The sequence below is a fragment of the Brachionichthys hirsutus genome, chromosome 14 (genome assembly GCF_040956055.1).
Source record: "Brachionichthys hirsutus isolate HB-005 chromosome 14, CSIRO-AGI_Bhir_v1, whole genome shotgun sequence".
Lineage (NCBI taxonomy): Eukaryota > Metazoa > Chordata > Actinopteri > Lophiiformes > Brachionichthyidae > Brachionichthys > Brachionichthys hirsutus.
In genome coordinates this window covers 8010953-8038394 of record NC_090910.1, presented here as the reverse complement: position 1 = coordinate 8038394, position 27442 = coordinate 8010953, and the positions used below count along the sequence as shown (strand labels likewise).

General features: G+C 44.7%; 1 protein-coding gene across 1 annotated transcript in view; it reads left to right on the top strand.

The window, feature by feature from the left end:
- prex2 (phosphatidylinositol-3,4,5-trisphosphate-dependent Rac exchange factor 2) overlaps nucleotides 1-27442 on the top strand; it is a 61173-nt gene that overhangs the window by 19171 nt on the left and 14560 nt on the right. Inside the window, exons 8-33 of the mRNA XM_068747804.1 lie at nucleotides 360-463; nucleotides 1947-2096; nucleotides 2225-2366; nucleotides 5153-5253; nucleotides 6099-6202; nucleotides 6281-6330; nucleotides 9230-9305; nucleotides 9998-10070; nucleotides 10985-11127; nucleotides 11373-11465; nucleotides 11671-11819; nucleotides 11916-12001; nucleotides 13834-13970; nucleotides 15185-15302; nucleotides 15911-16095; nucleotides 17279-17440; nucleotides 18923-19145; nucleotides 19235-19442; nucleotides 21844-22023; nucleotides 22116-22210; nucleotides 22593-22675; nucleotides 23379-23469; nucleotides 25011-25139; nucleotides 25986-26027; nucleotides 26355-26452; nucleotides 26557-26703. Coding sequence (XP_068603905.1) covers nucleotides 360-463; nucleotides 1947-2096; nucleotides 2225-2366; nucleotides 5153-5253; nucleotides 6099-6202; nucleotides 6281-6330; nucleotides 9230-9305; nucleotides 9998-10070; nucleotides 10985-11127; nucleotides 11373-11465; nucleotides 11671-11819; nucleotides 11916-12001; nucleotides 13834-13970; nucleotides 15185-15302; nucleotides 15911-16095; nucleotides 17279-17440; nucleotides 18923-19145; nucleotides 19235-19442; nucleotides 21844-22023; nucleotides 22116-22210; nucleotides 22593-22675; nucleotides 23379-23469; nucleotides 25011-25139; nucleotides 25986-26027; nucleotides 26355-26452; nucleotides 26557-26703 — 3169 coding nt within the window. The remainder of the gene's footprint in view (nucleotides 1-359; nucleotides 464-1946; nucleotides 2097-2224; nucleotides 2367-5152; nucleotides 5254-6098; nucleotides 6203-6280; nucleotides 6331-9229; nucleotides 9306-9997; nucleotides 10071-10984; nucleotides 11128-11372; nucleotides 11466-11670; nucleotides 11820-11915; nucleotides 12002-13833; nucleotides 13971-15184; nucleotides 15303-15910; nucleotides 16096-17278; nucleotides 17441-18922; nucleotides 19146-19234; nucleotides 19443-21843; nucleotides 22024-22115; nucleotides 22211-22592; nucleotides 22676-23378; nucleotides 23470-25010; nucleotides 25140-25985; nucleotides 26028-26354; nucleotides 26453-26556; nucleotides 26704-27442) is intronic.

Genomic DNA, 27442 nt, shown 5'->3' with positions numbered 1-27442 from the left:
CTCCATGTTTACAAAACATTTAGATCACTGATCTTAGGAATACTTTACCACAAAATGCTTTAAAAAATCAAAATAAAAGTTTAAATTAAGAAATTATACACTCTAAGAGGAATTAAAAAAAGTATTTAGCAATTTTTAACTTGGGGTTACTCCAACCATCTACACACCGATGCCGTTATTCTTAGAAACAATAGTTATGGTGATCTAAGATGTGACTCTTGACTCTTTGTGCCACACGCAGTTTGTCCTCAGGTGGTAACTAAATGCAAATACATTCACTGAGTGAAGAAGGAAAATTGCTCTGACCTTAAAATTCCGTGACCTGGCTAACTATTGCGGTCGTTTTCTCTCCATCCAAGGCGTTTGAAAAACAGCAAGACGGCCACAGAGGGTCCCCGCTACCTGTTCAGAGGGAGAATCAACACAGAGGTGATGGAGGTGGAAAATGTAGACGATGGCACAGGTTAGACGGCCAACATTTATTTTGGACAAATGCATGTTGACATCAGCGAGATTTTCTTTCTGTTTCTGTGTTTGCTCACTCTGAGATTGTCATTTCTTTTATTTTTCTTCAGCGCTCCTGGCAGCAGAGGCTTTAAGATGTGCCATTATAACCCACACTGAATGTTGAGAACATAGGCCTTGGCTCAAGCCGGTGCACAACTGTGTGATTTTTATACTTGGGTTGCTGATGGAAAAATACGATTTACCTTTTTTTTTTACATTTTTCAGACCTCTATAGTTACATATCGCTGGGAGTGCAGCTGGCGCTCGGTGAAGTTCGCTGCTTGTGTCTCTTGGCCTCACACAGCCCCTGATTATCATTTTATATTTGTAGGGGCCATCATTTCCTCTCCGGCAGACCTAGATGGCCGGTAATATTGGGTGTTTGCAGTGAGAGATGGATGGGTTCGGAGCTGGAGACGGAGGATAAACGTGCGAGACATGGCAGCAGAGCAGGAACTCTTGGGTGTTCCGCACCACAGGCTGGAGAGTTCAATCTGAAATCCGGGGCAAAGAGAGTTTTTTTTTTTTTAGCATGGATTTCAACGTAGCGAATGCGACGTGACTTTTTTCCCCAGACGTGCAATTGCTGGCTGAGGTTGAAAAATGCCCTTGAGGCATTCCACAACGGACCCCGCGCCGTAGATGCTTTTAGACATGATTATAATTGATGATTGGAATGGTTTAGCGTTTGGTTTCGCCCTCAGAGGTCAGACTGTGAAGCATTTGAAATGTTCCCATATACATGATGGAAATAATGGTGGCCGTTCATCTAACGGTCAGGAGTTCATCCCCATTTGCTGTGGGTGTTTCCATGTTTTATATGTTTGACTTTAGGTGGCTAAATCACACATGTCCATCAGCTCTGTAGGAGTAGTCTGGAGACTTAAGTAGGAAATGATGCTGATGGATGGCTCTTCTGCTGCTTTCCTGCCCTCATTGTTTATTTCATTACAGGAGAAGAGGGGCAATCAATGAAGAACTCAATAGAATCAGAGAAATGGGTCTGGAGATTGAGTACATTAATAGCTGCAGTGTTATAATGGATGCTGTGTTTTGTGAATTAGACGCCGCTGCAAGAAAAAGCAATAATTAATCGGGCAATGTGCCTGTTCTTATCTGCTTCCTGTAGGACTAGTGTTGCCATCACAACATTTGTTTGCTTCGCTTTCTCCAAAGCGAGTCATTGGCCTCGTGTTATTGCTGTGTTTATGTGGTAACCCCGGCTTGCTGCAAAGCCAACTTCCCAACAACTCTGTTTACAGTGTCGTGATCAGCGCGACCGCAAATTGACAGCCCTCTCTGTCAAATTGGAAAATCTACTCAGAGCCTAAATCAGTCGGGGAAAAAAAGTGGAATCGTGTCGTTCCCGCCCCTCGCAAGGAGAGGCTTTTAAAGAACTATACTGAAGCAAAGCTCTCCTTACTTCTTCTGCCTTACAGCTGACTACCACAGCAGCGGAAACATAGTCAACAACGGCTGGAAGATCCACAACACGGCCAAGAACAAGTGGTTTGTCTGCATGGCCAAGACCCCTGAGGAGAAGCAGGAGTGGCTGGAGGCCATCATGAAGGAGAGGGAGCGGCGGAAAAGTAAGGAGCCGCTTTAACTGCGATGCCTTCATTTCGGGCCATTGCTAATCAAACTGTAGGCGCTGACTGTCAGGATTATTGACGGGCGCGGTCGTAACGGGTCCGTCGGACCCTCCTCTGCTGCTCAGGTCTGCGGCTCGGCATGGAGCAGGATACGTGGGTGATGGTGTCAGAGAAGGGAGAGAAGCTCTACCACCTCATGACGAAGAGTAACCTCATCAAGGACCGGAAACGCAAGCTCACCACCTTCCCCAAGGTCTTCCTGGGAAGGTAGGAGCATCGCCACTGATCGACACGCTTCGGCTTGTCTAGAGAGGAAGCGGTGTCGCGAGTCTCTTCTGATGTATCAAGACATTTGAAGTAAAATAGGTAGAGTGGGTCGTGTACTGCGGTGAGTAATACTGCCCAACGCTGCCTAAATTCTACAGTTAAATCTTCAGATGTTACTTTCATCATATAGATTTCTGTCCCTGCTTTCATTTCAAGATGGCAAACGTTTCTAAAGACGGCAGCTGGGGGGGAGAATAAAGCGTTGGCACTTCCTCTCAAGGAGACCGTTATGTTATATCGGCGGTCTCGGTCATGGGAAAATCAAATCCGCCCAGATTTAGCTCGTGAATCTTATTTAAGGATTATTGGTCTGGTCTCTGGGGACGGATCGGCCACCGCATGCCAGTCTGTAAATCACAGGGAGATATCCCTGCGTGGCTCAGCCTCGTCTCTCACTCGCTCATGTTAGATTACAATAAGGTCTCTGTAGAGGAGTCCATGATGTAACTGGAGTAGAGCCCGTTATGCCAGAGGGGAATCTGAATTTGTGTGTCTGTGTGCCGTATCAGTTTGCCAAGTTTTCAACCAAGTAAATAAATCAATAAATAAAAAGTCATCCTGAACAGAATCTCATCAGGGTCCAGCGGAACGCGGCGTAATCACATTTTAAATTTAAAGTCTTATATTCTGAATATTCTGCTTACTTCAAAATCCAATATTTAGCAGATTCGGACTGACAACCAAGAATGATTTCGTCAAAACGCCCACTGGAATAATCTAATTTTCATGTGCTTTGCAAACGAAATCTTGATATGTTAAACTAAACTTTATTCTTATTTACATTCGGAGCAAATATAATAGTTTTGCTTTTGCAATAATGTGCTTCCCACATTGTGTGGAGTAGATATTTTGAGATTGAGAGCGTGTTAAATCTGGATCAGGATGATAACATCTCCACATCTGGAGGAAGAGTTTTCAGCTTTTGAAAAAACAAAAAATGCTTTTCATACACTGGCGGCTCTTAAAATGGAATTTAAGCAGGGTTGGAAGTTAAATAAATCATTTTTAGAAGACTGTCTTATTTTGGATATCATTTTAATCCATGTTCCTCTCTTGATTCTTCCACTACATTTCAGAATGACTCACGCTTTACATTTGTTTGAATGGTTTCAGAGATGTTTGACTCGTCGTAATCGCACTGAAAATCACTGGAGCTTAATCCATCACTCCAAAATCCCTGTTTTTAAAAGCATGCAGAGAAGAAAACTGACATTCAAGTCCAACAGAACATGGCTGAGGCCGTGTTTTTTCGCACGGTGGTTTGAAATTAGCAGCTGTGTCCTTTGGGCCAGGCGGACGCCGGATCTTTCGCTGGATCTGTCGCACAAAAAGATCAAAAGGATGAAATATATATATGTGTGGTGCCTCGTTAAGCCTGAGGACAAGTCACAGTTGAATAATTGGAACCTGCGTGGCTTTTCCGTGATGGAAAGCCACAGCCTACAGCTTCGAGTTAGCTGCTCCCTCCATTGTGAAATTCTTTCCAGCTCACCTCTCTTCTCTAATTAATTATAATTATAATTATAGACAGACAGATTTTTTTGGGGGGGGTCCTCTCCTTTAAATGGTTAAGCCCCTTTTCTTTACTTTATCAGACAAAATGTGACAGCCACCTATTTGTTTTCTTTTTTTTTTTTAAATCTTGGAATTAATACAAAAACAAGTTTAAAATGGTGTCTTGATCCTTTTCATAATCCTACATAAAAGGGATTATTGGGGAATATTGGGACATTTGATCTGTTTGATAACTCCCTTCTTCATACACAAATCCTTTTCTCACATACATGACTCGGATCCATCCAAAGCCGTGAGAACTATGTTGACACAACTTTCAGGGTGTTTTCCTTCCATGGTTAAGGTGGAGAGGTTGACAAATTGACGCTTTTGTAGACTTGAGTTTTCCCCTTGTGGTCTGTCATGGTGAAAGGAAAAGATGCCGAGGGTGAGCGGTTAAAGCGTGTTAAACTCTGGACGGACGGATGAAGGAGGAGGCGCTGGTGTTTGTTCAGTTGTTTCTAAAAGCTGCTTGACGCCGACACCCGGCCACCTCCGTCATGGCCTGGAAGTGAATTTTACAGAATTCCAGTGGTGCTGCTGGCATTTGCTTGGCTTTTATGGGGAGATCAACAACAAGGATTCAATCAGGCTACTGCCGCTCGGCCTGTTATCTCTCGTTCCTTTCTTATTTTCCCCCTCTAGCTCACATAATCTGTCTGGGTCACTAAATGATTGAAAGTTGTGTAATTTACCTCATTTGGGCCATCAGAAGATCAGATGCACTTTGCTATTTTGGAGTCAGATCGGCTGCGTTTCCTCTTGCCAGATGTAAATGACGCACATCAGAACATATCTTGTGTATTCCATCAGTCTTCCTTCATGTTACAGTGTATGTTTAAAGGAAATCAAGTTTAAAGAGACAAAACGCACAAACTGAAGCCTGCTGATTGTTTAACCAGTCAGATGTGGTCATCAGTAAATAAAACATTAATTTTTCAGGATATTGTTTGTTGCCATCACATCAATTTAGAATAACTGTTGTTCATAGCATAGTAGAGACTGTAATGGCCACCATTGCTTTTCCTATTTACAGACTTTCAAACGTAAAATCTCCACTGATCACACAAATCCTCCTCTATGGAGTGATGCTTTCTGCGTTGTCCTTGAGTCTCTCTCTGTGTGTGTCTCTCTGTTTTATAATGCAAATCCTTCCTTTTGCTTGTCCCCAGTGAGTTTGTGTCTTGGCTGATGGAAATGGGTGAGACAGACAACCCGGAGGAAGGGGTTCACCTGGGCCAAGCTCTGCTGGAGAATGGCATCATCCACCATGGTTGGTTTGCATAAGCGTGTCCTTTATTTTCCCGTCACTCAGACGTGCTGTATCACCTTTTACTGCTCCGAAACTACGGCAATCCGAGTAGTGTTGTGCTGATGTGGGTAGAGACGCTGCTTGAACTACCTTCTTCATGTCCGATGAATGCCCCACCCCCGGGTTTGAGCCTGTAATTGTCTATTTTATGTTCTAGCTGGCATTTAATTTAAACATTTCCTTGACGCATTATTCATTTTTTGTTGCAGCACTATTTCCTATTTGTACAGTGGCTGTGCTGTGGATTTGTGTAACAAGTATGTTGCATTGCATTCATGCTAGATGGCACTCACTGATCTGTGTGCAGTTTTTTCTTTCTTTCTTTCGTTCTAAAAAGAGTAGGGCCCCAAGCCAAGTTGTAACTTAAAATCACCCAGGGGCGCTTTATTGCTTCCTTGCAGAGAAATAGGAATGGGCTCTAGAGCTGTTCCTGACAGAGAGGAATAACTTCAAGCCCCTTTATGCTTGTGTAATTCCCTATGTGTGAAATGATGAAATATCATTTCATAAAAGCCTTTAAAGGAACCCACAAGGCCTCAGTCCATCCAGTCCATCCTGTTATTACTGTTAGTAGGGGCCGCTACAATATCCGCTGAAGCAGGGGGGGTGCTGGGGGGGGGGGCTCTGAGCCGCTGTGACCCTTCTATCCGTGCGATGTTTGAGTCTTCCTCTTGTTATAGGAAAGCTTGTTTCACTGTGACTATGTGTAAACCCTCGTATGACCCTCCCGTAGCATTTGAGGTCTTCTTCTATTCTGACACCTCGTCCTTCAGAAACCTCCTTTTATTTTGCTTTTTTTTTTTTAGTCACAGACAAATACCAGTTCAAACCGGAGCCTGTATTGTACCGCTTTCGCTATGACGATGGCACCTACCACCCCAGGAGCGACATGCATGATGTCATATCTAAGGTAAAGACGCAATGGTGGAGCTTTAATAGGAACTGCATATGTTGCCCATTGCTGATGAAATCCTCTGTTTCTGCTCAGGGCGTTCGGCTCTTCTGTCGCCTCCACAGCCTCTTCACTCCTGTAGTCAGGTAGGTGACCAATATCCTTTCCGCTCCATTACGGCACACGCCAGGCGGCGGGCTCCAGTAGCATGGCGTCGCGCTCCTAACGATAGATTGACCGCAAAGCAAAGTGGGAGGAGGAGAAATATCACGGTGAACTATGAGCGCAGGCCTTTCAAAGCAAACCCGGGAGGATTCGGCGCCGATGGCGATGGAGCGCGGCTGGGTTCAGACAGATGCGGTGAAGAGGATTGAATCTTTCAAATGTTACAGTTGGATTGGGTTCATGTGACGGAAACCGTATGTAAACAATGTAAGTTGCAAGGAAAGGGTCTCGATCTTGGGTTTTTAAATAGTCGGAGTTGCTGCAACTAAACTTAAGTGGTGTAGAAGTCGTGGTGGTAACGAGCTCCACTCGTTTGCTTTTTATGGAGCTTTAAACCACATCACATGGCCCTCACTGGGAGCAGACATTCATTCACTCAGAACGATGAGCTTGGAAACACTAGCTGGACAGAACTTGTTGTTCTCCGACTTGGCTTTTCTGTCTTTCACTGGTCTTCACCAGAATGAAAATTCATTTTTTGACCTTCAAAGTAATACTTTTTTTCTCAAGAGTTTCTATTCAGTGTTTTAAATGTGAGAAATGTAAACTGCTGAGCATTTTGTCCTCACGGCCGAGTCCCCGGCGAAGACAAAATGCTCTCGGTGAAAGCTTGGAAGAAAGATTTGCCTAAGTAGACTTTGAGTTATTTTCTTAAAGGATATTGCCACTTTTTGTTCTTTCCTCTGTTTCTTTTTTCTCCTCTTTTGTCATGTCTGCACTACTTTGGGCCAGAGTCTCATAGTTCAATCCATTCATCACACCTACAAATTGCCTCAATTGCCAGCATTTTAGCAGGGGCCATTCAGTTACAATACGCAGGCCTTAAACATTTCAGAGTGTGACCGACAACGTATTGCTTTGATGCTGCGAAAGGCTCGGCACAATTTTCAATACGCTGCAAAATTTCAACACGACGTTTAACACTGTTTGCAAAGTTTCTACACTGAAGTAATGACATCTGTTTCATTATGTATTCTTATATAAACGCAGTAATTACTGTAAACAATTCAGCAAGCCAATGAAATACAGTAGTAATAATGTAGACATCCAAAACTTGAAAAGGTGTCAGCAATTTTTTTTCTTACTCGTGCTGAATAATTCCTTTATGTGCCAGAGTTCTGATGCAGAACAATCTCATTAAATAGAATAATTTGCCTTCATTTTTTAAATTTCTCATTTTTTTTTATGTATCATTTTCTTTAATTCCATTGAACCCCAGGCGCAGCCTGCTAATGCGTTTTACCACGAAATAGCACGCTAAGATTAGCTTGTTTATGCTGGATTTGACATACGGCATGCATTAAAACGTTTCTGTCCGACTTGGACTGTCAGCATTCAGTTGATATGCAATTGTATCAAGGCCAAAACTCATTTGCATAAACGCTCTTGTCTGCGTGTCTTTCAACAGTACATCTGTGCAGCGTGTTCTCGCTGAGAGTCTAACACAATGCATCACAGGGCCTGGGAATGCCAGAGTTTAATGGGGGCAACCAGCCCCTGCCTAATTAGGTATAATTTCCTGGCAAATTGAGAGTGAGGACTCAAAGCAAGGGAATGTACAATATGCAACCGCTGACCCCCCCCCCCCCCCCCCCCTCTGTGCTCCCCTCATTCCACACAAGAGAACATTGAATCTATCCACTCCAGGGATTTGATTGCACAGTTTGAAATGTCCAATATAACCTAACACTGTGTAGACAGAGATTAATAATACAATGACAATAATATTTCACTGTGCACACAGAGAAGCTCCAAACCCACAGACCGCTGAAGGTATTCGCATAAATGACCTTTATACGCTGCAGTGCAGTTAATAATAGGGTATTGTGTGTATATATGGTCTGTGGGGACTGTAGATTTATACACATGCATATGTATGTATATGCCCTTTTTATTCCTGTTTGGTCTTTATAAATGTCTTCAAGGATTTATGCTGCTTTAAAAATTGACGGCTTTGCTTGCTGTTGGTCTTAAAGAAATGGAACTTTATTTTTGAATGCACCTAATGTGAAATAAAATGAATGAATCGCTGATCACCAGCCGCTGTCCCAGTCTCACAGGAAAACAGGCTTTCCTCTTGCCTCTTCTGGTCCAAGTGGGGATTATGCATGGCAAGGGCAGGGCAACCGGACTCATGAGCCAATACCCAACAGCGGGGTCCTCCTCAGAGGCCAACACGGGCTGTCAGACGCAGTTATGCAACAGAATGTTCCATTGTGGAGGGAACGGTGCAGCGTTTTGCATCGGAGGCTTCATATTCTGAAGAGCTCCGGACAGCTGAGATCGGCCTTTAACTTGGCCCACATGCCACGTTTGACTTGTCTGAACTGTGTGTGTGTGTGTGTGTGTGTGTGTGTGAGTGAGTGTGTGTGTGTGGTGCAACCCAGCCTCTGAGCACCTTCCAGGGAGGCCCCTCGTCTTCATGGGAAAGTCACAGCTTTATTTCAGATGTCATTCTCGTGGTCCTTCACGCTAAAAGCAGCAACACCAGGCTGACCTGTGACCTGCCAAACACCGCGGGGGGGGGGGGGTTCCAGTCCTGCTCTGAGAAATGTTACCTTGCTGTCAGCGGCTGTCAGAAACTCACTTAGATTAACGACGCAACCTGAACACTGACCAGGCCATGCTGACGGGAGGGGGGGGGGGGGGGGGGGGTCGTTTTTCTTCTTGTGTTTAAAATAGACTAACATATTACGGGTCTGTGTGCTCACCAGATGCGTTTAATGTAGTTTTAAGTAGATCATAGTAACATGGCTAAAGTTCAAAGGCAGAATTGTGTTCCTTTGCTGATATTTTCTGCTTTCATACCCCCCCCCACAGGGATAAAGACTACCACCTACGCACCTATAAATCTGTGGTTATGGCCAACAAGCTGATAGACTGGCTGGTTGCACAGGTAAGCCTGCATTAAGCTGCTTCACTCACCGTAATGGATCATCTATATTACCGTGTGTCGATTTACAGTGGGATTGTATTCTGGTAATATGATCACATGAAGCCTTTTTTTTAACAGATGTGAAAACCATTGTTAGATTGAGGCTGGTTTTACACGTATAATAATAGTTTTTACAGCTTCAGATGTGCAGCAGAGGAAATAAAGAGCCTTGAGGCTCTCAGTGGAGCCAAGAGGAAATGAAGAAAGAGCAGCTGAGCTTTATTGACTTTGACATGAAGCTTTGAGCTTGATAGACTGATAGCCCTGTTCAGGATGACAACAGAATAAGGAAATATATATGGCGGCTGACATAGAATTAACACCAGATTATCCCATCTTCCTGCGTGTGGTAGTCCATAAGAGTGTTTGACCCGGGCCAGCAGAATAGCTCTTACTCCTTCAATAGCAGTCGCACTCTACTGTCTAGACACAATATGTTATGATGATGAATCGAGTGGCTTTGCTGGTCTGTAGGGTTTTGGATGCAGGAACAAAAGTGAGTGGCATTTCTCTAAACAAGCACAATAGCCTTTGTTCTATTTCTTTCTACGAGTGTCATCTGCTTTTTATTTTCCCCTTTCCTCGTTTTTGTTTAACTCTCTCATCTTTCTTCACTCTGTCTTGTCCTGCTTTTCCTGTGCCCCCTGCTGCAGGGGGACTGCAGAACCAGAGAGGAAGCGTTGATCCTGGGGGTGGAGCTGTGCGACAATGGCTTCATGCATCACGGTACTGCACTTTTCAATGCTGAGGATTTCAACCAAAAAACAAAAACCCCCCAGAACATTCTGATCTTGCTTTTCACAATCCATGGAATCTTTTTCATCACTGACTAATTGAGAGTTAAATGCTTTGGAGAAACCGCACAGAGGGCGGCTGGCATTTAACATCCTGTTTTAGAACATAACCGCACTTGTTCTCTTTCCATGCTACAAGGATAGAAAATCTTTCCAATCCAATGAATTCATTTGTATGTGTGCAAAGTGTGTGTGGTTAGGGGTACGACTGTATACATGCAAACTGCTGTTGACTCCGTGCACGCTCCTGTGCAAACTGCTGCAGCAGCCAAGTTCAGGAGACGAAGCACAGTCTGCATTAACTATGACAACTTGGCAGGTGACGCATGAATGTTTGTTAGCTTGTGTGCAAAATGGACAGTATCCATGGTGACGGTTTGTTTATGGGAGTTGGGCTTGTTTGTAACACTGCGCTTCCCTTGTGCCAAAGTCCACATCATACGCGTTATTGCATGACTCACAGCGTGTCTCCTCGCCTACCTCCATGATGTAACCGTACCCAAAGTACCCACAACCGAATCCTCGCGCTAAAAATGACCAGCATGTCTGTGGAACGGAGCCGTCCCGGCCGTCAAACGTCCCCTCATTGCCACGAGCTTAATTTTACCATTCGTGCCGGAGAGTTATTTGGCATGAAGATTGTACTGTAACCGATCTGGAGGAAATGTAATTTTTTAAAAGAAAAGTTTTAATTTTTTTCCCTCACCTTCTGTGCCAGTTCATCCGTTTTCTATTTTAGCAGTATAAAAACAACATATTTGCATTAAATAAGCTTAAAAAGCTAGTTTAAGTGTCGCTCTTTGACAGTATTCTTTATCATTTATTCATCTGTGTCCCATCTGCCAGTCTTGGAAAAGAGTGAATTCAAGGATGAGCCCTTGTTGTTTCGATTCTTTGCCGACGAGGAGATGGAGGGTTCCAACACGAAACACAAACCCGTGAAACATGACCTGAAAATAGTAGAAAACGTCATCTCCAAGTCGCTCCTGGTGAGTTCAGTGCACCTTATTGATTCAGCAGATCTTCATCTGTCTAATGATCAGACTTTGTGGTAACATACACACAAACCAAGGCAGCAGTGAATCAATGTGAGATTTAAAAGTTAAAACGCTATAGTGGAGCTTGCAGAGCAGCTGGATGTCTGTAGCGGTATTGGCTTGTGGTGTTTGCGCTCTGCAAAATGTGTTGATCTGGTGGGTTCTGCTGATTGGAAATGTGTTGTTGTATGTCAAAGATAAGGCCGTGTGATGGAGGCTACGGCTTTACGCTGGAAGAGAGGAACAAGGTCCCGATCATCAAATCTGTGGAGAAGGGCTCCCCAGCTGAGGTGAGAATGAAGGCACATACAGGAACTTGAAAGCCTCAGCACAATGAAGGCTCTAAGTCACGTAGAATTTGACAGATGCAATGGCTTCTTCTAAACATTTCTTTATTATTATTAAGTTAGATAATTATTCTACAGTACCCAGAGAAAGAAAAAATAACTCTGGACTAAAAATGACATTAATACCTGCTTTTACATCTTTGCTAAGATGGCTGGCCTAGAAGTGGGGAAGAAGTTGTTTGCCATAAATGGAGACCTAGTGTTCCTCCGGCCGTTCTCTGAAGTGGAGGTTCTCCTCAGGCAGTGTTTCAACAACAAGGGACCCCTCAGGGTGCTCGTTAGCACCAAACCGAGAGAGTAAGTTCGATTTGTAGCTGAAAATAGTCTAAGAATGAGAAACCCGCGGGATTCATATTTTATTAGCGGCCATATTTTCCATCCTCTTCTCCCCAGAACGATAAAGATCCCAGACTCGGCTGACGGCTTGGGCTTCCAGATTCGAGGCTTTGGCCCCTCTGTGGTCCACGCTGTTGGGAGAGGTAAGATATCGCCTTCGCCACCACTTGAGTTGTCTGGCTTCGTCAGAAAGAGGGGCCTCCTGTCACCTTTCTGTTATTGCAGCACAGCTGGCAGGCAGCTGTCACACCAGCCTTTGGAGGGGGGGTTGTGTGTGACTCGACCGCAAGAGGCCAATTTACCCCGCTCATGCTTTCCATGTGTCTCAGCTGGGTGTTTAGTGGTGCTGCCAAAACCCAGAATTATCTAGTTATCTGTCACTTTAATCACTGCAATTATTCCCATGTATCCTTTCGCACTGGAGTAGTTCTCTCTCTGATGGAAAAGCACTTTGCGTTTTCCCCCCCGTCCCTCTTTTTCTGTGGCAGTGCATTTAGTAGCGCAGCTATCAAGGCTGGTACGAGATAGGGTCCAATACAAAAACAATTTGTCTCCTCGCCTGGCTGTTCTCAGGGGAATTTAATCCTGTTTTTCCTTTCTTAAGCAATCTAAGTAGGATAGCAGGTGAGAAATGTGCTCTGTGTGTGTGTATGTATTAGCCCGATGAGGCGGTTGCCTGGGAACCTCCATTGGGACAAGACTGATGATGTAGGGAGGTGTCTAATCCACTGGATTGTCATAACAGCTGCTGTCCCCTGGTGTCCGAGGTCAGCAGGAGCAGAAACCGAGAGACAAGAAGAGGCACTGAAACAGATTCATTGTGAAGTTAATTTTACGGGACAGTTCCCTGCGTCTTTCTGTGATGCTTCGATGATATTTTGTCAAGGTTACTTGTATTTTGTATATATCGGCCATTTAAAAGAAACATTCTCATCCTGAGATGGAGACTATGTTGGGCATCCACCAGATTGAAACATCACCCGCCAGCTTTGCTTTGTTGCTTTTGCTGTGATGATGATGATGAATATATTTATTAGATAGAATGTTAGAGTACAAGTACAGTCACACAGTAGCATGTATTACAGTACAAATAAAGTCAAACATCCTGTCTAAGAGGAGCATTTCAAAAAAGCCCTTGCGGTCTTGTTTCCGTTGAAAGTCCTTCGTACATAAATCATCCACAATCGTACATAAATCATCCACATGATCAAACGTCAGCAATGTTAACATGTTTACTTCACACAATTTATTTATTGTACATATTTCAAAGTGGGGCTGTCTCTCTTATGAAGGTAAAATTGTTGAGTGGAGGATTTCACCAAAAGAGAAACAGACCAGAGGGCGTAATGAGAGCTATTGGCTGCTGGGTTTCATCATCGTCGGAAAGTAAAAATCTATTCACTTAACACAAATTAAAAGTGGCAACTCCAGTAATATGGATGATGGATCTTGCTTTTCTCTTTTCTCATCAACCTGTCTGTCGATGCACTTTCTTTACTAGCGTAACAATTTAATTTGTACAATATTTGGCCCCAGGCATGCAGATTCTGTGCATTGCAAACTAAGGTAAGCGTTGTGTATGTTCAAAGACAGAATGCGGGGGGGGGGGATAGTCTGCCATGCACTTCCTCTGACGGCAGTAAACCTTAACGTTCTCTCCCGTTTCTAATCGGGTCCCTTTGAGAGGCCCTCGTCTATCCCAGATAAACAACTTCCGTCCTCTCTCTGCTCCCTCTCTCGCACACTGATCTTCAGCTGCCAAAACAGGAAGCTAAAGTTACAAATACAAAGACGGGAAAGGAATGTGGTTCGGTGCGGTTTCATGTACAGGATGTGGGAAATATGACGGTTACATTCTGGCACGTGCCGTTGTCTATGTAATCCGGATTCCGCTCTCACCTGCGTGATGACATGCTGAAGTTGCTGCGCTTCACATCGCTCTTCTTTCTCTATGCTTGCCTCCGTCTGATTCCAGGTACCGTGGCAGCCATGGCCGGGCTCCACCCGGGCCAGTGCATCATCAAGGTGAATGGCATCAATGTGAGCAAGGAGAGCCATGCCAGTGTCATCGCTCACGTCACCGCATGCAGGAAGTACAGACGGCCCACACAGGTGAGGGGGGGAACTCTCCACAAAGCTTCACAAAGTTTTATTTTGGCTGGAAATATACTTCACTGGAGTTTTATTCACTTGATTAACATTTAAATCTTTACCCCATAAGAAAATCAGGAAATACATTCTGAAACTAGGATTTGGAGGTCACACTTTAATTTTTCATGACCGACACTGGAATAAAGACAAATAATTTGACTGCATTGATTAATCTTGTAGAAATGTGTGAGAGATTATAAATGATCAAGAAGTATAGGACAAGTTGATCATCAGGGAAACAACAGCAGCCAGCGAGGCTTCTTCTCTCTCTCGCTCTCTTTCTCCCCCTCTTTCGTTCTTTTGGGTCATTACACAGAAATAATAGTAGTTTTGGCTCCTCCAGTGCTGACCCCTGGCTCACAGTAGAGGGCCTGCTGTGGGAGAGTGGCAGGCTCCAGAGAGAGAGGTGGGAAAGGATTTGGGGGTGGCTGGGGGCTCAGAGAGGGTGAGATCCCAGCAGGGAAGGAGGGAAAATGTGGAGGATTTTTCTTTTTCCCCCTGGGAGAATGTTGACAGCAGACAAATGTAGGAGGGAGGGAGCAAACTTGGTCCACCTGTTGAAGGTATGAAACCCAAGAGTGTGTGTGAATTAGCGTGTCACTGTAAATGAGGCCCGTTGGGGCTTCAGGCTAATGAAGTACTTCATGGTTGTTACACAACTGGGAGGGGGGGATCTGGTTTACACACACACAGAGGAGCTGCCCTCTCTTTCCCAGATTCTGTCTGGATGCGGTTGTAGACTGGAAGGCCACAGCCCAAGAGGAAGGGCAGCACGAAGCCTCGGCACTGAGGGCCGAGGGTGTCTCGAGAACAGGAAGAGACAGATGCGCACGCACACACACACACAAACACACACACACACGTGCGCGCGCGTACAGAGCTGTCTGGCATGCTGGTATGAATTGATTTTGGGGTCTCACCAAGCATCCTGTTCCTGTATGTTTGTGAGGAGGTTTCACTGTATGCTTCGCCAATCCAACTGTGAAACTACGCCTATCTAGGTAGAATCAGCAAGCATGCTGCATCAAATCCAAACCACGCACACACACACACACACACACACACACACATTCTGTGATGGTTTATTAGAAGTTGCATTTTTGCTCGAATTTTATTTTGTGAAACCATTTTATTCCGCTTTTAATTGAATCCATTTTTTTTGTAATCTCTTGCAGCAAGATACTATTAAGTGGGTGTACAACAACAGTGACAGCGCCCAGGAGGACAACCTGAAAACGCACCAGAAACCAGCTGCTGACGAGAACGGCGAAGGCTTTGAGTGTAAAGTAGAAGGTGACCACACACACACACACACGTACTTTTATACGTTTCTCATTGGGAAAAGAAGATTGGCTTTAAGGTGTCTGTGGATTTAATGCGAGCTTGTTCCTCTGGAACACGACCGCAGCTGTCTTCTCCAATTTTACAAGTCCGAAGCAGCTCTCGACAGGCTCCATCTGGAGTGTGTTAGCCTGAGAACAGTCGCCACGACTGGCTCATCATGGGTTAACCCCCCCCCCCCCCCGATTTATGGATCCCATTGAGAAAGTAAAACAGGAAAGCCGTTCCCTTTATAGCAAACAGCCCCAGAGCAGGATTTATTGCAGCATTAAGTAATCATGTTAGAATAGGCTGGTTAACATAATACTCCTTAAATGGCTCATCACTTGGGGGGGGGGGGGTGGAAGCCATGCGGTCTGAGGCGTCCTGCAGCACTGTGTGTGATGATGAAAGCCCTTTCTGCAGCAAAGACGGGGGGGGGGGGGGGGGGGGGGGGGTGCACGGTGTTTATTGCCGAACATTGTCAGGACATGATTTGTGTGTCGCAATGTTTCTGTGCAAGTTGCAGGAATTCTTTCTACAGCGCTCACTTTTTGTTCTTCATATTTGTGCCACATCAGAGGTGATGGACAAATTCAACACGATAGCCATCATCGATGGAAAGAAGGACCACGTGAGCCTGACGGTGGATAACGTCCACCTGGAGTACGGAGTGATGTACGAGTACGACAGCACGGCTGGCATCAAGTGTCATGTCCTGGAAAAGATGGTGGAACCCAAGGGATTCTTCAGTCTCACAGCGAAGGTATCCTGACTGCTCATTTCACCCGCTTTTTTATTGGGTTCAATCCTGTGTTATTATCCTGATATATCAGCAATGTCACAATTTAGAAGCCACATTTTTCAAAGGCTGTAAGGCGAAAAAGGCAATTCCATTTCAAAGGCTCCTTTAAATGTGGTGGTCGTCTCTTTATTTACCCCCTGAAACGGCATGCATGAACACTGCTCAGCCCCCCCCACCCCCCCAAAAAGCCAATGTGCTTTCTGGGGGGGGGGGGGCTGCAGAGTAAAACAGCTTTTTGTATTGTTGACGATGCATCGGAAGAGCAACAACACTCACAGAATGAAGAGAAGACATGACAAAATAAATCAGCACTTTGCCTTTGGAGCTCTAATTAACTTCTGGGCTAAATTCTTTTCTCTTTTTTTTTTAAAGACAGATGTTGTTTTAGTTTGTCTGGTCTAGTTAGCATTTCAATATCATTGCTATTTCAGTTATTATTTGGCTTTAAATGAAGCATCCTCCTTACTATATTTGTACGTGATCACACGAATCATATGCATTTAGCAGAACAGCAGGTTGTGCCGGTTGCTGCTGTGCAGTGTTTTGATGCTAGTTAAAACTGGCATATTCAGTCACGTAAGTCTCCAGCTGTGTTAAGTGCATGCTTTTTACATCCCAGCGGTGCTGTTCATAGAATCGTCATTAATGTTTCAAGATGCACAGAGGAATGAAAATTCAGTGAGAGACAGATACACACTTACTGGTGGGAAGACTAAAATGCTCTTCACAGCATCTTTGTGACAAATTTATGATCATAAAAATGATACATAGTCTTTTAACGCACCATCATAAAGCAAAACCAACATGCATAAAGTGTGACTTGGCATATCTCCTTTTACTATACGTAGTTTCCCAAACAAAGTATTTTTAGTAATCATAAATCATAAAAACTAGATAGCCACTGCATCTGTGCTTCAGTCTATCCCGTTTCCACCGCTGCTTTTCATTCTCCTCCGTTGACACGTTATTATTAAGATTTGTGTCTACCCACCTCCATACATGTAATCACTGAGCGGGTATCCACACATACAATACGTAAAGCATATGCATTACAATCTGGAATCATGCATGGAAACTCTAGCCATCTGAGCTAAATGCATCTGAAAGGGATGTTGAGCCATCCTTTCCCTCTTTCCACCGCCAGATCCTGGAGGCGTTGGCACGCAACGATGACGCGCTGGTGCAGATGTGTGGCAGGTTGAGTTTCAGCTGTGATGTGATCCCCGAGGAGCTGCAAGTTCGCTTCAGCGCCATGTGTGGTGACAGGCTGGAGCACATCAACCGGCGCATCACCAACTACAGGAAGGTAACCGTTATGAGCCGCTCTGGATTTCTTTCCGCCATCGACGGCAAATGTTTATCTTTTAACGCAACGTGGACCATAAAATTAACTTTCTGAACAGATGCACGGTGTGGCCAGTGTTAGAATATCACCGTTACGTGTTTATGCTGCGTATCGATACATAGATTTGCGGTGAAAGATCCAGTCTTGCAGTATTTATTATAAGCTGCCACTTAGTTTAGTTTTCTTTTTTTTACTAGGTTACATCTGGTTATTGACAAGAAAATATTTTCATATCCTCCCATTCACATCTGCCAGCATGTGTCGAAAGGACAAATGTGCGTGAGAGGTAAAAAGGAAAAGATCTGACTCAACATAAGAGCGGGCCTTGGATTAATTACCAGTCATTTATAAATAGCCCTACTCAGCCACAGCCAGGCCATTTGTTGCGTAAGATGCCCTCCTGCACCGGAGCATTCCTTCTCAGACCCCGAGAGAGAGAGGGAGAAAAAAATCTAAAAACACAAAAAGGAGCAAAGATAAGGATGAAAGTGAGAAGAAACGTGAGCCAAAAGTAGGGTTTCAAAGGGGCGGAACATTTCCGGTCAATTTCCATGGGAAGTTAAGATGGGGAATTTTGGAAATATTCAATTCCATATACCACATACACATCGGATAGCGCACGTGGAATTTTTCTGTAAAATAAGACAACAGCTTGTTAGAATACTAATGAAATGGCATGAACAGATATGCAAATAGTTAGGCTGGCTAAACAGCTGGAATGATTTTCAAAACATCTGGCAGGAGGCAGAAAACGGCAGCACATTTGAGGTAGAGAGCGTCTTTATAAGAGTGCCTCACAGACGGTAAATGAAGTGATGCTAGCTATGGCTTATTTAGCATCTAACTAGTCAAAAGTAGTAAGAATCCTGGCTTCTGGTCGGTCTGGAGAGGATCATGGAGAGGATCAGAGCAGCAGCTTCATTCTGCAGCTATCTGAGATCCCTGAGAAGATGTTTAGCTTGGGTTCGGTAGTTAACACGTACATTGTGATGTGCTTATTTCCGCTTGAGGGCTCAAGTTATTAAAAACTGGTCTGACTGATATCGCAGGGAGGATGCAGGCCCTGCAATGGAGAGTTCAAGGAACATGCTATGGAATGTTTGTTTGTTCTGTATCAGCTTTATCGCACCTGAGCAGCCGTTTGTTGAGTCGGTGTGCGTTTTGTTTTATACGATGATATCGCAGCACAACAGATTAAGGTACCAAATAGCTTTGGTACCTCGCTTTAACCCGCTGAGGAGGATTTAGGCACTTGTTTATCAGTATAAACAGGAAATAATCTTTATTTCGTTATGTTGCTAGAAAATTAACATTTTGTGCATTTGAAATGTCAAACCACAAAACACTATTTCATCATTCAGTCTTACAACCTGTCCTTTATTTTAAACTTTCTACTTTACCTCAGTAGAGCTCTACATCAGCGGCGTCCTTCATTTCTTACAGTTTGCTCGGGTACTGAAGAACAGAGCGTGGCCCACCTTTAAGCAGGCTAAAGCCAAGGTGTCCCCGCTTCACAGCAGCGACTTCTGCCCCACCAACTGTCACATTAATGTGATGGAGGTTTCCTACCCGAAGACCACCACCTCTCTCGGTAGTGCCTTCGGTGTGCAGCTGGACAACAGGAAGAACACGCTGGAGAAGAGGGAACGCAACAGCGCTGAGCAGGGTGAGGAAAGACGTAAAGAAAAAGGCCTGGACGGAATGCTTCTGCTGTGATATGTCAGATCGATTACTCCAATGTTTGCCTTGCCTCAGGTAAGCTGCACCCCATGGTTAATGTGCAGCACACTATCACCACGATGGCTGCACCATCGGGTCACAGCCTGGGCGGGACGGAGGGCCATGGCCTTCGCTTTCTGCTGAGAGAGGAAGACCTGGTCACTCTGGATGCTTACCAGAAACTCCTCTGCAAACTCTCCATGGCCGTCAAGGAGATGGAGACACACAGCGCCCATATTCACGAGTAAGCGGCGATATTTACTTGTGTGTTTACAGAGTATGCGGCTGGACTGCCTCCGCGGTATGCAAACATAAACACACATACGCAACGTGCGCTTATTTGTTTCTCTCACAAATCCCGTCCACTTTTTCCATTCAGCCCGCTCAAAGGACGAGGTGATTCTATTAACATGCCATCCTCAAATGTCAAAATATAGAGTGATGCCAGCATTTATTCAACACATCAGATCACCTTTGCCTATGAAAGAGGGGGGGGGGGGGGGGGAGGAATAGAGGGAGATGATCAGGTTAAATTTCTCCATACTGTATGGCTGCACTTCCTTTTGTCTGCTTTTGTGTGTTCTATCGGTGTTTCCCCGGCTGGCTGCTGCGTGTTCAGCAGCGTTACCCTATTCATTGTTCAGTCATGCACGAGGCAGGGGAAAGGAAATTGGAAACACTGTTCCAGTTTGACCTTCCCCACCCCCTCCAAACAGGAAATGCACTGTGATGGAAGTGGAGGGTGCGTTTAAGGCCAGGTGCCATCTGGAAATGCCATTCAGCAACAATGGATCACTGGTGCAGCATTTAAGACCCCCAAAGTTGCATGACAGTTTGGGCCAACTAAAATCCCTGCAATGAGTTGGGTAACCACTGGTGGGGAGCGAAGTGATTCTTGTAGTTGTATGTGATATGAATGATCATCTGATTGATTTGGTCATTAGCAGTCTCTGAACTTTAACATCTGCATTCTTTTTAAACGTGCAGATGTTTCAGAGTGAGCAGTGTGGGCGGGGATGAGTATTTCATAGCAACTGAGCTAATATGGGTTTCGTTAGTCGTTTCAGTCTGTGGGTGTGTTTAACCCCCGTGATTGGATCAGTTTGCTCATTAACCTGTTTCCTGACTGGCTACAGGGGTCAGCAGGGTCAGCGCTTTGTGTTTTGTTCAAACACGCGTTATCATCCGAGCTCTCCTTTTCACTTTCTCTGCACATATATAGATGTATGTGTTTATATTGGATTTTATTCTGCAACTGGGTGTGAATAACTGTGAAAGCACCACTTGATAATGATTTAATGATGAAGTGAAGTGGCTGTCAAGCCAATGTCGAGAGTGGAAGTCATTTATCTCAGGTTGGAAAATGGGCTTCAGGAAATAAAAATAACTAGAGGAATTTTTACCAAAATGTCGGAATAGTTATTTTTCTAGAGGAATCTATTTCAGGGCAGGGTTCTCTGATCCATTGCCTCCGGGGCCACAGGCGAGGGGTCACAGCTGCATGTGAATGTGCCCCATGATGTGCTTTCAATCAGGACCGGCTCCCTTCCTGAATCAAATGATTGCCTTCCCCCCCATGTCCTCCTCTAGTGTTCAACATTTTCCATCTTCTGTGCATGTCATTAATGTAGGCGGTGATTACACAGCTGCAGGCTTTAGAATTATTTACCTCAACATGGATTAAAGTATTCAAATGCAGTTTTGTGATGCAGACGCTCTCATGGCTCTAATGAGGGCAGTCAATTTCCAATGTGTCAAAGTGGGATTAAGGGATCTTCCTAATTGCTTGCGATTGGCGGCAGTGTACTCCGGCCCACTCTCAGCAAAAGTGGGGTTAAAGCGCCTTCTCTCATCCAGTCATTGCTATTATCCCTCGCTTCCTCCAATACTGCGCTCGATTCTTTATTAGCCGAAGCCAATCACAGAGCAGGGGAAAGCTTCTCCATGGCGATGGAATGCCACTGTGCTTCAGAGGGGCATTGTGGTGGCTCCTGGAGCGGGCCATAATGCGGGCATTTCTGTGGCCTCGTCAGTCTGTGAATGAGAAGAAAGAGGGGAGGAATGGGAGGGAAGCATAAAGAGGCATAAAAATGTGAGATGCCTTTGGGTACCACGAGGGAGACAGGTTGTTTACTTCACATAGATCTAACAACCTTGCCCGCTACCCCTCCCCGCTGTGTCCACTTTAAAACGGTCTGAAGGCTGATGGCATGACACAATGGAAAATGTAAGTGGACACGAATTGCAAATAAGGCAGAAATGTAAACAAACATTGCGTGTCTCAGCGTGCGAAGGCAGAGCAAGAGATCAAAAAAGTCCAAGCCTACAATTTCTGTTGGAATATGACTTTAAATGGCACCATGTGTTGCAGCAACTGTGAAAATACCCCGGCCTGTGATACAACACAGTCCGGCTGTGGCAGGGAGAGCTGAGCTGTGTGCCGGGCTTGCATTGTGTTGATACAGCTGCGGCCTTGTGTCTATTAATATGTGGATGGCGTGACCAACCGAAGCCAACAGGTTGCGTTTTCCGGCCTTCGAACTCACCTGTTGAAGCCCAAAATCCATCACAGTGAGCTGCTTCCGTCCCGCTGTTAGTTCCCGGTGAGTGTTGTTGAATGTTGTTATTCCTGATCTCTCCATCAGCCTTTTATCCTCCATCACCCATCCTCCGGCGACAGAGGCGAGGACCCAAGAGAGCTGCATATCGCCGGAGAGCGAGGGGGAGAAGGGGGAGCGCAACGGGAAGAAGGTGTGTTTTAACGTGGCGGGGGACGAACAGGAGGACTCCGGACACGACACGATCAGTAACCGAGACTCGTACAGGTGAAGACCCAAATGCATAAATGTGTGCACATATGTGCACGCTAGGCTGAGGAGGCTTTCTTCCTGATCTTCATTTTCCCGTTTGTTCTCAGTGACTGTAACAGCAACAGGAACTCCATTGCCTCCTTCACCAGCATCTGCAGCAGCCACTGCAGCTCCTACGTCCACAGCGACGAGATGGACTCAGGTATGCATATATACGTGCACACGCTGCATGTGGAGGACGTAAGTAATGCAGTTCAGCCATTGATCAGTTCACTCACTTTGCGTTTTCTAGAGAGCGAGGACAAAAAAAGTCTTGCGTTAAATCTAAATGGATCTGACAGCCGTGCGGTCACACATCTCAGCTGGATTTCATATTAACATCCTGCGTCAAATATCCGTTCTCTGCATCTCTAAGGATGTCTGTTAAATGCACACACACACACACATTACGATGGCAAATAGTACAGTACATCTGGCACGTTCAGAGTCTGGATTTGCAGCCGTAGATGTGTTTCTGCAGTAGGACACACGGCTAACATGCAGGAGTTCAGTGCTTTGCCGGGCTAATGCTGAAACCCCTGCAGGAGACGAGATGCCCTCCAGTGTGTGGCTTTCCCACGACAAGCAGAAGAAACTCCACAGCTTTCTGGAGCATCTGTTCAGCCAGGTGTGTGCAGAAGTGATTGATGTGACTAATTATAGGAGATATTAAGAACCCCCCCCCCTTTTTTTTTTTTAAAGCTAGTCTTGTCCCTAAACATTCTTTAAATCCAGTTTAAGTTGAGTTTAAATCTTGTTAACAACAAATGAGTCTGATTAGGTTGCTCGTTTGCTTGTGATCCATATATAAGGGCTGTATCATTTTGAAACGCAAAATAACTGTAATATTTCAGGCACATCGAACATTCATGTAGACTTCTGGGCACATACGTTTTTAGGAAGGGAAAGTCATAACAACCCAAACCTGGCCTGAGACAGAGGCTGACCATATCTGATTATACATATGCAATCTGGAACACACACACACACACTCATACGTTATCCATGAGGAGCTTTTGTGAGGATGTCTATCGGCAGTGGAAAGGCAGAAAAAACAACGACCCTTGCTTTGCTGTCTCTGCAATTTCGGCCCGCTTCCTGTCATTTGTGTCATTATGGGGCAGCTTCCCCAGCTTTGTTTACTGCATAGGAAACTGTGTTCGTTGGGACTCTGTGGGATTGTGTCTAAGTGTCGCAGGTCGAGTGAGAGGAGCAGGTGTTGGTTAAGTTTTGGCAGCAGTTTTTTGCTTCCCTCTGCGTACTTTCGATGTTGGCTCAGTGGGAAAACGTATCAAGCAAGCGCACCGACTTGAGCCGTCTGCTTCCTTTAGGTGGACTCAATCACCAGCGTGCTGAGGGGGCCTGTGGTGGCGAAGGCATTCGAACAGACCAAGTGCTTCACACCTGGAAGAGGATTACAAGGTAAAACACCGGGAGCACGCTGCTCTCCCTGGCTGTGAAAGTGACCTCCTTTTACACGATGCAATAACAGCGAATCAATACCATATTCTGCTGATGTATTTCCTGTGAGCGATGTTTTTTTATTTGATGGAGCTTCCTGGGCCACGCCAGGCTGCACAGCGGGCCTGAGACGAGTAAGGCAATGTTGGAGAAAGCTCTCAATCCCAGCCAGCATCAATATTCAGAAAAAACAGAGCGCATGCTCCCGAACGTTAGGGCTGCAGTCTCCTGTTGTGTGTGTGTGTGTGTCCACAGATTGCACAGATGTGATTATGGAGACATGGGTTACCGCTATTGTTACCTTTTATCACACACAGGAAAATGTAGGAAATGTTCCCACTTTAAATATAAGCGAGCTGCTGGTGCCCTTTCATGATCTGTGGAACTGGATTGACTCAACCCATTTTTTTTTTTAAAGATTAGATGGAAGACGACCCCCCCCCCTCCCCCCAAAAGCAAAACCCCCCAATAGTTTTCTTGCTATTCTTGTGGTGTGGTGTAAGCATATTTCTCAACGTTACAATATAACCCATAGAGAAGGCTTTAAGCTCTGATATGAACCAAGTGTGCTCATGTTGTGCCCTTGAACGTGTCTTTAATCGAGGGCGTTGAGCACTGTGAGGAAAATAAGAGATGATCCACCTATTTGAAGGCTTTAATAATTGAAGCTTTCAAATGTCCCATTTGGCTCTCCTCTCCTCTTAGGCAGTCTTCAAGCGAGCACAAATATGCTTGAACTGAAAATAGGTCTCTCTCTCTCTGTATGTGTGTGTGTGTGTGCATGTGTGTGCATGTGTGTGCATAAATGCCCTCAGGAGGGACTTGGAGGCCTTGATCAGAGATGAGCCGTCTCCACTTCAGAGTAAATAGGGTTATATTGAACACGTGGAGCTTTCTTGCATCCAGTATCTCTCTCTCTGTCGCCCCCAGACATAATAACACGGTTCAACCCCCCCACCTCCGCCTCCACCCTTGAAACAGTCACCCCTCTTTCACCAAAGTAAACTCTACCCCCCCCCCCCAAGACAAAGCGGATTATTTTATGGCTGGTGTGTTATGCTAGTAAAATAAGAGGAATATTGCTCTTTGCTCTGGGTCTCTCTGACATATACAGAATGAGATCAATGTGGAGAGAAGAGTGTCTGAACGCATGATGAAAAGTGAAATTTAAATGGAGATGATTCAAGTGTAATTATTTATTATTTTGTCATCTTTTTTTCAAGCAAATTTTTGCTGAATGTTTTTGTTGGCTGAATAACCTAAATAATAAAGTTACAGTTTGATGTAGTCCAACTGCTTTAGCAAGTTGTAGCTGATGCTTTGTGCTGCTGATAAAAGATTTGGTTCAGCGATAAGAAGCTAGAGAGGATAAAGAATGAAAAAAATCACGACGATGCATCAGAGGACTCTAGAATTGCTTTCTACCTGTGCAATATTACCCGAAGGTTGATTGACATGCCTCTGCCTTTCTCATTCTGCATGTCTCTGTGTGTTCCTGTCAGATTTCCAGCAGGAGATGGAGCCCAAAGTGAACTGCACTAAGAAGTTACGTCTCCACGTCAAGCAGGATCCCTGGAACCTCCCGAGCAGCATCCAAACCCTCACGCAGACCATCGCTAAATATGTCGAGGGTCAGTCTGAGCTGCTCCCGTTGTAACGCATGCATGCCCTTCTCATTGTGTTAAGACTTGTGTGTGTGCATACAACAACAACACGGCAGTCTTGGAAGGTAATGTGAATTAAATTGACCGATTCTCCAGTGTGCTTCATCATATTTATTAGACGCTATAATAGCCCCGGTTAGAGTTCTGCGGTTTATAGACGGTCCCAAACCACTAACTGCGCCGCTCTCTTTAAAATTTAAGCCTAAAACTATCCTGGGATGCATAAATTTGAGCTGTAGAGTCAAAGCTGAAAACGATAGTAGGTATAGAAGAATAGGAGAGCAGCAGAGTGTGAGAATCATTTTTATTTTCTATGGTGGGAGTTCAGCCTCATTTATTTGCATCAGGAATGTGTGGTTTTGTGTTTGTTGGCTGAACACAGATGTAGAATATGTACATATAGATACACCCCCAGGCAGCCAAAATGAGTAGCAAACAGCCCAGATGTACGACCTGCTACATGACACTCCTGGGAAAGGTGAGCCTGCGGTCGAGAGAGAGCAAAAATAAGCTGGGTTAATATTAATGTGCAACTGGGTCTTTGTTTTTCTTTCTACCTCTCCTCTTGATGGCTTTTTCCATTCAGTGCAGCATCCTGCCAAGCCCCCCCCCAGCTCTGATATGACTATAAACAAATAGGGATTGATGTTGTGATCTTTGCCTGTAGCTGGTTTGTACAAGTTTTCTCCTAACGATAAACAGCGGTGTGACGCCTCGGGGGTTGACTTTATAGCGCCGGTCGTACTACTGCAGTCTGTGAGAAAAGGTCCTTGGCCGCTCACTGCATTACTTTTTGTCTTTGTCTCTTTTCAGAGGTGAAGACACGGCTGCTGTTGGTCTTCCTGCAGTATACAGGTTTGTTGTACTCCCCGCCCCCCCCCCAGGCAATAACACAAATCCTTGCACTGACAGCAAACAGCAGCAGATGCCACCACCTTATGATGAAACTAGGTGTCATATTCCTTTACGCACACCCAGGAACTAACTTTTTGTGGCGGGAATGGTTCATAGTATCAAAGCGTGTTTTCCTCATTGCCTCTGCATGAAAACCTTTTTAACTCAGGAAATCTGGGCAGCTGATCATTTTTCTTTCTCCCTTCCTGTTTTCATTGTTTGTACTTCACCTCCTTTTAACGTAGCTTTTTTTTTCTCAGCCTAGTCTCCTCTTTGATCCACCTTTAGATTCTGAGATCCAGTTGCGGCGAGACATGGTGTTCTGCCAGTCCTTAGTGGCAGCTGTGTGCGCCTTCTCAGAGCACTTACTGGCGGTCCTCAACCAGGCGAGTCACACTTTCATGTGGTTTGGAATTGGATTTGAAAGCTGGTTATACATTTCTTAAAATTAATTCCTTGCCTTATCTCACCACTTTCTGTCCTCTATCAGTTCCATAATGTTGGCAGAGAGCCTGACCAGGACAGCTCAGACCCTCAGGACCTTCAGGATGCCCAGGAAACCAGCCGCCGCTGGCTGGAGCAGATCGCCAGCGCCGGGTTGCTCTTCCACTTCCAGTCTCTCCTCTCCCCGAATCTGGTGAGCAGCTCTCGGTTTAATCCACTTTACCAGATGTGATGCAAACAGAAGTTGCTGCTTATAAACACGTGACCATGTGGATTTGATGTAATCTTACCAAATGTGTCAATTAATTTGAGCGTTTGATATGAACTTCCATCATTGGAATTTTAAGGCTTTTATTAGCAGAATCTACTTAAGTCATGTCTTAAATGAGTTTTACTTGGGTTTACTTGGTAGAATATATTCATATGAGTAATTAATTTACTTTATGTGCCAAAATAAACTTCTCAAATTATTTGTTCATTTTCTTTTATTTAAATTTAGGTAATTAATGTTCATGAAAAGACCATTTGTACAGGAGTTAATTCAAACTGATCTAAAAACACACCATGGCCTCAGTAAGCTCCATTTGAACATTCAGTCCCAGCATTTATTAAATGTTATAATTATGATATTCCAATGTAGTCTACAACCATGCAAGAGAAACTCAACGTGCATTACTAATGCATTATGATAGATTCTTTTCACGTACTTCCTCAGTGTTTTTGTGGTATTTTGCACCTTCAACCGCAAATAAAACTAGTTTGATTGGGTTGAGGTATTTTGTTTCTCTCTTTCTATTTCGGGCCTTCTTTCATTAGGAAACAGGAAGTACTTTAAAAGCTTACATCAGGTCCCCAGAAAACGGTGGGGATGCGCTTCTTTCTCCCTTCTGCAGTGTTATCTCTCTGTTCCTCTTTATTTCCCAAGACATTTA